General features: G+C 55.4%; 1 protein-coding gene across 1 annotated transcript; it reads right to left on the bottom strand.

The window, feature by feature from the left end:
• Window positions 1–253: 253 nt before the first annotated feature.
• Window positions 254–8,069, bottom strand: LOC104404708 (the record flags this gene model as incomplete). The annotated part of the gene is made up of 9 exons (XM_010013221.1): window positions 254–340; window positions 463–512; window positions 597–635; window positions 1,118–1,219; window positions 1,365–1,568; window positions 6,945–6,989; window positions 7,166–7,267; window positions 7,607–7,696; window positions 7,776–8,069. Coding segments are annotated over 9 exons (1,013 nt in total), but the record flags the coding sequence as incomplete, so codon positions are not given.
• Between the last annotated feature and the right edge of the window lie 203 nt (window positions 8,070–8,272).

Genomic DNA, 8,272 nt, shown 5'->3' with positions numbered 1-8,272 from the left:
CACTCTGGGTGGCTTTGTGCTCCTTGGGAATGTCTGGAATCCACTGGGCTCCGCGGGAACACTCAATCAGCACCGGGCTCCTGGGAACAGTGGAGACCACTGGTAGCTGAGGGGGTCTCAGTCTGGAGAGAAGCAAAATGAGGTGCTGGGGGGGGCCTATAAACCCTCCCCAGGGACCTCATGGGCTGGAGGGGCTCAGCTGGCAGTGTCCCCCCGCCCCAGCACTGAGGCTTAGTGCACTGGGGTGCGATACCTGCAGGTCTGGTGTGGGGTCTGGCTCGCTGAAGGTGGTTTCGTTGTGCTCCAGGGCTGGGGGTTTCTCTGGCCCTTTTCTCTCCTCCTGCAAGAGGAGCTTCTTGAGGAGCTGCGCTGAGCATCATCCTCACCTGGGTGATGGGTGCACCTCCTCTGTGGTGGATGGGGAAACTGAGGCACAGGGCTTGCCCATAGCTCCCAGCTCACCTGGGGAGCGGCTGTTTTCGGGGTGCTGGTGTGATCCAGGGCTCCCAAGTCTGCAAGACAATGAGCTGGGATGTGGCTCACGACACTGAGCCCAGGTCAAGAAGGGTCTAAGGCTCAGGGTGACCACATCTCACCTGAAGAGTCGCCAGTGGAGGTGGCTCGGTCCCAGCTCCCTGCAGCCGGGGCAGACGTAAGCATTACAACAGCTTTGCAAGAGGCTTTGCGAGGGCTTTGCAAGACCCTCCTGAGAAAAGGGTGAGCTTTGGGGTTTGCAGGAGGAAAAAAAGGCTGAGCCTGAGGTTTGTGTTAGAGCAGAGAAGGAGAAACCCTGGGGGGAAAGGGCAGAGCTGGCCCCGAGAGGTGCACAACTGAGCAGAAAAGGGAGTTACGGGTTAAACACTGGACTTTTAAAGCCAAACCGAGCAAGCAGGAACCCGCACCATGGGGCTAAGCCATGGCCAAGGGGTTTCTTTGTCCCCCTCCCACAACACAAACCCAGACCCCACCTCATCCAGCTGTACCAGAATAACTGACTTTTTGCAGCTCTTCTCACTGCTTTGAGGATGTGGGTTGGGAGGTGGCTGTTGCCTCTTCCTGCCAACCCAACACGTTGCTGATCAAAAGGGGGGCAGCTGTGGCCCGCTGGGGAGCTCACCTTCCCCCTTAGTCCACCGGTAGGTGAAGAAGAGCACGAGCAGAGCGACCACCACAAAAATGGCAGGGGACCAGTACTTGATGGGAACAGCTGATGCGTTTCCTAAGGGAAGAGAGAGGAGATGTGGGCACGCTGCCCACAGAGATGGCCAGGGCAATGTGGCAAATGTCTCTGGTGGGATGCAGGACCCTCCAGGGTGGTGGCACATTCCCAAGGCTGTATCTTCTCCTTCCTCCATGGGACTCACGTGTTTTGTTCCCTGCAGCATCTCTTTGTGTCAGCACGGTGGTGATGATGGGGTCCCTGCTCCACAGAGGGGTTGGGGAGGCTGTTGGCCACGTCGTCAGCTTGTCCATATCCCCAGGGGTTGTGTTGGGGTCTGTCAGCAGCTCCAGGCCATCATCACGCTCCGTGGGGCTTTGATGCCCTGAATCCTCTTTGATGACCAGAGCTGCCAATGAGGGTCATTAATTCATGTCAATGCCTCCCCAAACAAAAACTGCCCCTATGGAGCAGGAACGGAGCTGCAGAGCTGGTGGTTGCACCAGCCCTACCATGGTCCTGCACCAGGAGCTCAGCCTGCACTGCAGCACCATGGCTTAGGGAGAGGCAAGGTGGGAGCAAGAAGTTCCTCTGGCCTCAGGGGATGCCAATGGATCCATGGGATTACCATCCTGCCAGCTTCACACTGAGACAAACACCCACTAAGGAAGAAGATGCTACCGTTTGCATTGCCACGGTGGGTGCTGGGAACAGCAAGTCCAGGGCTTGTGGGAAGTTGTGCAGGGCCACATGTCACCAGCAGCATCACACTGATGTTGGGCAACTGCCTGTGGTGCCAGCACCAACGGGTGCTCTGTGGTGGTGAAACAGGGTCCTCAAGCAAAGCAACCCATGGTGAGATGTGGAGAAGAAAGGGGCCGGGTGGTCAGTGAGCATCCTGCCCCTTGGCGAGCAAAGGGCTGGGCAGAGGGACCTCAGGGGGGGGATCTGTGGCCCAGCTCAATGCTGGGAGAGCCCAGGGATCCCTGATCTTCCCCCTGCACCCAAGCCAGACCCCAGCCAAGCCATAAAGCAGATGGCCCAAGCCTTTCCCTCCATGAAATGTCCAGGGGAGCATCCTGCCCTGCTGCAAAGGGTGCCCTGAGAAGGCATTGTGGTGTTACACCCACATTGTGGTGTTACACCCACTGCCTTCACATTGCTCCTTCCTCCTCCTCTTCCTCGTCCCCCAGCCCCATAGATTGAGGGAACCCCCTGTCACCCCACTCACCAGCTCCGGAGCAGAGCACTGCAATGCAGAGCCAGCTCGTCCCCACGGCTCGGGGCTCCATCCTCCTCTGCCCCACCGGAGACGGAGACTTCACTGCTATCTCCCCTCTTGCAGTGTCTTCCTTCCCCTTTCTGCCCCACCAGCAGCTTCCTGTGAGCTCAAAGGTGCTGGCAATGAAATAGGGTGATTAATGGCCAGAAACCACCCCGGGAAGGGGGAGGCATTTTTGGGCTATGACCGGCATAAGGGATAGATCCCATCAGCTGTTGACATGGGCAAAGGAGGAGGTGATGCTCCAGCAGTGCCCCAGCTCCCTTTGGGCCAGTCCTTGGTGGCACCACTGCTGGTTTAAGCCTTGTCCAGGCTTGGGATTTGAGTTACAAGGACAAATTTAGTGCCACACAGACAAATCCCTTGGTAAAACACATGACCCACTAAGGTATGGTTTTAATTGATCAGCATGAATTTGAGAAACTCAGACACCTATTAGGAAAAGGCAGAGAACAAACAAATTACTCCCAATAACGGTCTGGTTTGAGCTCAAATCATACACAGACAGAAATGGAGCTCAGATGTGTCTGGCATTTTTATTCCTAGAGGGTTCTTCAAAGAAATCTCCAGTTTCAGCCTGAATAATTTACTACCTACACAGACAAGACAAAGAGCAGAGGGAAGCAGCATGGGAAGAGGCTTCCCAGCATCTGCCTGTCCGGCAGCACCGGCAAATTGGTGCTACTGTGGGAGCTTGGCTCAGTTGCTGGCTCTGGGGGGGATTTGGGGAGCAGGGAGGGTGGGATGTGCCCCGTGTCCTGCTCGCTGGGCATCCCCTGCTTTGGTAAATCCCAGCTTTGGGTGAAGCCATCCAGACCCTGCTGCAGAACGTGCATCCCGGTGGGATGCAGCCAGTACTGCGTTGCACAGCATCCCTGGATCTCTTGGAAAGCTGCTCTCCTCCTAAAGCTCCCACACAAATATGTCATCCAAGAATAAAACCTCATATACAAGCACATCAAAGGAGAGGAGTGGAACAGCATCAGCCACATTCTGTGTCCTGTTTGCCCCTAAGCTGGATCATCTCCTGTCCGTGGACCCCAACAACGTCTCAGGGGACCACAAACTTTATGCTGGTGGCATAAAGTGGTGCTGGGCACGGTGGTGGGGTTGTGAGGTCTTGAAGGTCCCCAGCAGGACCAGGAGCACTGCAGAAGCAGCCAGAACTGAAACTGCAGCTCCTGGGTGAGGGCAGGTGTGTTTATCCATATTTCCATATTCCATATCCATTTCCATATCTATATTCCAAGTGTTATTCTTGCTTTCTCTCGCATGACCAATCAAATGAAGTAGCCAAAGTATTGCCAAGTTGAAAAGTATAAGGACAAAAAGAGGTAAAAAAGGGTGTTAGGAGGCTCCTCGAGTCTTCCCAACCTCCATCGTGAAGCTCCAAACTGCAAGGCGCTACAGCGCAAATCCCAGGAATCACAGAATCATGGAATGGTTTAGGTTAGAAGGGACCTTAAAGCTCATCCAGCTCCAACCCCTGCCACGGGCAGGGACACCTTCCACTGGAGCAGGTTGCTCCAAGCCCCTGTGTCCAACCTGGCCTTGACCACTGCCAGGGATAGGGTAGCAACAGCTTCTCTGGGCCCCCTGTGCCAGTGCCTCAGCACCCTCCCAGGGAAGAACTTATGCCCAAGAGCTCATCACAGTCTCCCCTCTGACAGGTTCAAGCCATTCCCCCTGGGAGCATCTTTGTGGCCCATCAGGAACATCAGCTCATGTCCTTGCAATAGGAGAGTTGGACTTGCAGCCACAGTTCTGGACCCCTCATTGCAAGAGAGACATTGAGGTGCTGTATGGGGCCAGAGAAGGGCAATGGGGCTGGTGCAGGGCCTGGAGCACAAGTGTGATGAGGAAGGGCTGAGGGACCTGGGGGGTTTAGTGCGGAGAAGAGAAGGCTCAGGGGGGACCTTATCGCTCTCTGCAACTGCCTGACAGGAGGGTGGAGCCAGGAGGGGGCTGGGCTCTGCTCCCAAGGAACAAGGGATGGGACAAGAGGAAACGGCCTCAAGCTGCACCAAGGCAGGTTTAGCTGGAGCTGAGGAACAATTCCTTGCCCAGAGGGTGCTCAGGCATTGGAACAGGCTGCCCAGGGCAGGGCTGGAGTCACCATCCCTGAAAGTGCTCACAAAGCATGTAGATAAAGCCCTCGGTGACATGGGTTAGTCGTCGCCTTGGCAGTGCTGGGGTAAATGTTGGACTTGATGATGTTAAAGGTCTTTTCCAACCCAATCGATTCTATGATTCTATGTTCCTTCTGCTCTCCAGAGAGGGTAGGAAAAGGAGGAGCACCGTGTGCCAGAGCTGTGCCACGGGCTCTCGTTAGTTGATCAACAAGTAGAGGGATTTCTGATCCTGCTCCCAGCAGCCTGTCAGGGCTCTGCCCATCTTCCCATCATCTGTCTGCAATTGCAAAGGGACAAAAGCTTTGCCTGGGCTCCTGGGAGACAATCCCTCCATTGGCAAGAGAGAGGGGAGCCATGGGCTTGGTTTGATGCTTTGGAGCCCAAGAAAGCCCAGTGAAGACCCATCTGCACATGCCTGTTGCTCCAGAGGTTACATCTCTCTCCCTGGGGTCTTGCCCATCTCCTTGCTTGGTGGTGGAGCCCCTTTAGGGGAGATGGCCATGAGCCACAACTCACCTGGGCTATGCCCTGGACTGTGGAATGGGTGGTTTTGGAGGTCTCACCTCTGGGGGTTGGTGTCATCTTTGAGCCATCCTGCAGATATACCTGGGGAAAAGGCTTTAAAATGTGTTTCCAGGGCAAAGGGATCTCAGAGCCTGCATGAGCCAAAGAAACCAAGCTTGGTGGGGCTGCGGACAGAGGCCCTGCTGATGCACTAGGAAGTGCAGGCAGGTGGCTGTGGCCACACTGGTTGCTCTTGGGGCAGCCCCAGCACTAGCACATCCCCATTCAAGTTCCCAGGAGGAACGAATAGGCTGAGGTTGTCCAGCTGTTGTCCTTCCTCCCCAACCCACCACACAGCTCCCAGGTCATCCCCATCCCGTGTGGGGACCCTCTCGATCTGCATCCTGGTCCAGCCACACGTATGAACATGCAGAAACTCACCTGCTGGGAAGGGCCAACTTGGGCATACACCATTGTGTACTCTGCTCTGGCCTCTGTAAGGAGGAAAGAGGGGAAGGTCAGGAAGGGAAGAGGCTGTGGTGGATCCCCCTGCACCACCTGTGGTGCTGCTGGGATGGGAAGGGTGGGAATCCCGGCTGAAAGTGCGCCCGGCTCAGGCTCAGAGCTGCTGGAGGGGTTCAGAGCGGCTCTGGGTTGAGGTGAAGCATTGCTCTTCATCCCACCATCCTTTCTGCCCCAGGGGAGGTGGGGGCAGGGCGCTTGCTTCCAGCACACAGGATAGCAGTGGAAGTATGTGCCAGTGCAAATCAGCTTTTCCCATTCCAGCACAAGATCCCGATCCCCAGCTGCTTTCAGAAGGGAAGATGCATTCGTCTCTTCTTCATACATTGCCACCATGGCAGCATCAGCTCATTCTTCGGCTCATCAGAGGAGGGGAGAGGATTTAAATCCTTCATAATCCCATTTTGGGGTCAGAATTCCAGTGTCTCCTGTGCAGCACTGTGGAGGAGCAGCAATGCAGGCTTCAGCCAGTGCAGAGAGAGCTTCAGGGAGACATTCTGCCCACAGGTCCTGATGGAAGAGCTGGATCTCAGTGACTTCATGGGAGAAGCCCACGATCCTGGTGCTGGGACACAAGCCAATGCAAAACACAAAGCGAGAATTCCCCCATTGGTGTCAGCTTTATTTCAGCTCATGGAAACAGCAAACCATGCACATTTGAAGAGAAAAGAGTCAATGAGGTCCCTGCGAGGCATCGGCCCCGTTGTAGCAGTGATGGGCACGACACTGCATCACAAAACAATCCTGAACATCAGGGATGGGAGATGGGAACTGCTCCAATGGTTTCTTCTTCCACTGGATTTCTTGGCTGGACTTGCACCCTAAACCCCTGAGTCTGGTGGAGCTGATCCCGAAGGAATGCCAGGTCCCTGCGGCCACTGTTGTGCTGCCCCACCTCTGCCAGGAGCCTCCGACCTCTGCTCCAAGAGCCAGGAAAACCAGGCAGTGGTCGTGGTGTCCATGGAGCACATGACCCCTTGTTGCTTGTCTTCATCCCCCAGCTATCTCCTGCCAGCTCTTATCTTTGCCCCTCAAATACCTCTTCCTTTGGTGATCTCATGGCTGAGCTCCCAGCTCCTTCTTGGTGGGCTGGCATGAGGTTTTCCAGCAAGAAAAGAGCACAGCTTCAGCCTCAGGAACATGGTCTGGGTCACTTCTTGTACCTCGCTTCCATGCGTGCAGGGTGGGGGTGTGGGGAGGTGTTGGGGTCAGGGTACACTCTGGTACCAAGCCACAGCAGTGGATGATTTCCCTCCTGATTTTAAATGCAACCAGGTTGTTCCCACCAGGAAAAAGGGGGAAGGAGGGAGGGAGGGAAGTGCCTGGGGGAGCCTCAAGGTCCTACCTGTGTTCACAGCCTTGTCTGCAGTCAAATGGAAGATCCTACAGCCTGGGGGAGAAGCAACAAGGGGTGGTTGTCAGCAGCAGCAGCAACAAAAGCAAAGCCCCTGCAGCACCTTCAGCTCCAGCATCTGCAGCCCCCCGGGTGCTTGGGCCATGTCGTCCCCTCTCAGTCCCATCTCCTGCTTGCCAGGTCTGCAGGGACCCACAGGGGAAGGAGCTCACTTTTGGGTTTGCAGTAGATCACGAGGATAACGGCTGCTAAAAGCACTCCAGCTCCTGCCACCGCTGCAGTCACAATTGCAGCCTTCCTGATGGAGTAGGTGCCTTGAAAGTGAAGAAGAACCAGTAACAACATCCCAGAATGTATCTGCCTCTTCCCAGCATCAGAGCCAGGGGAAATGGGCATGACAGTGCTTCAACACCCTGCTGAGCCCTTTCCTGCTTCACAGGGACCCTTATTCCATGACAATATGGTCCCACATGGAAAAGAGGTGACATGCTGTGTGAAGACAAGTGGTTTTGCAGACAGAGCAGCGACAGAGCAGTGGCAGAGAGACTCAGCTTTCCCCACTGGTGTCCTTTTGCCTTCTGGGGACCTCATGGGTGGCTTTTGCGATGGGAAACCCCCCCGCTGGAAAATCGAACGTGGAGCCACACTCCCACCTGCAGATGTGGTGCACCACAGGATGTAGCGACAGATGCCAGCTGAGCAGTTCTGCACCATGCAGGTCACCGTGGGCACTGACAGCTCCCCTGTGGGAAGCAGGGGGCTGTCAGAACCCCCATTTAGCACAAAGTGTAAAGAAAAACCTCAACAGTAAAAGGTTCTTACTATAAATGTGTAAAGTGAAGGTGGATTTCACCCCTGAGCTCTTGGCAGTGTAGGTACCAGCATCCTCCATCCTCAGCTGGGAGAAGGTGAGTGCGCTGCCGTTCCTGGGGAAGGCCAAGTGTGGCTTGTAGTTGTCATCAAAAAACGTGGCTTCAGGAGGATCACCGAATTTCACGGTCACTATAACATCACTGTGAAAGCTCCAGGCTACAGCTTCTCCTTCCAGGTTCTGGAGGTAGAAGGTGATGGACCTGCAAAAGGTGCCGATCACTTCTGACCCGTTGCCGGCGCACACTAGGGAGAGAAGCTGAGCTGAGTGTTGTGCCCAGGGGCAGGATGTAGAGCAAATTGGGGCTTGGGAAGGGGCCTTGGCTAAAAAGAAAAGCCTCACCCTGCTCTGACACACAAGGTGGCACGATGGGCAGGCTGGTCTACAGGGACCAGAGCCCTAAGTGCCATTGCACACAGTACCTCTGTTCCATGGAGGGTAACACCAC

The sequence above is a fragment of the Nestor notabilis genome, unplaced genomic scaffold (assembly GCF_000696875.1).
Source record: "Nestor notabilis isolate BGI_N333 unplaced genomic scaffold, ASM69687v1 scaffold5864, whole genome shotgun sequence".
NCBI classification, from domain to species: domain Eukaryota; kingdom Metazoa; phylum Chordata; class Aves; order Psittaciformes; family Psittacidae; genus Nestor; species Nestor notabilis.
The sequence above is the reverse complement of the archived record's forward strand: the minus strand, read 5'-3'. Positions and strand labels throughout refer to the sequence as shown.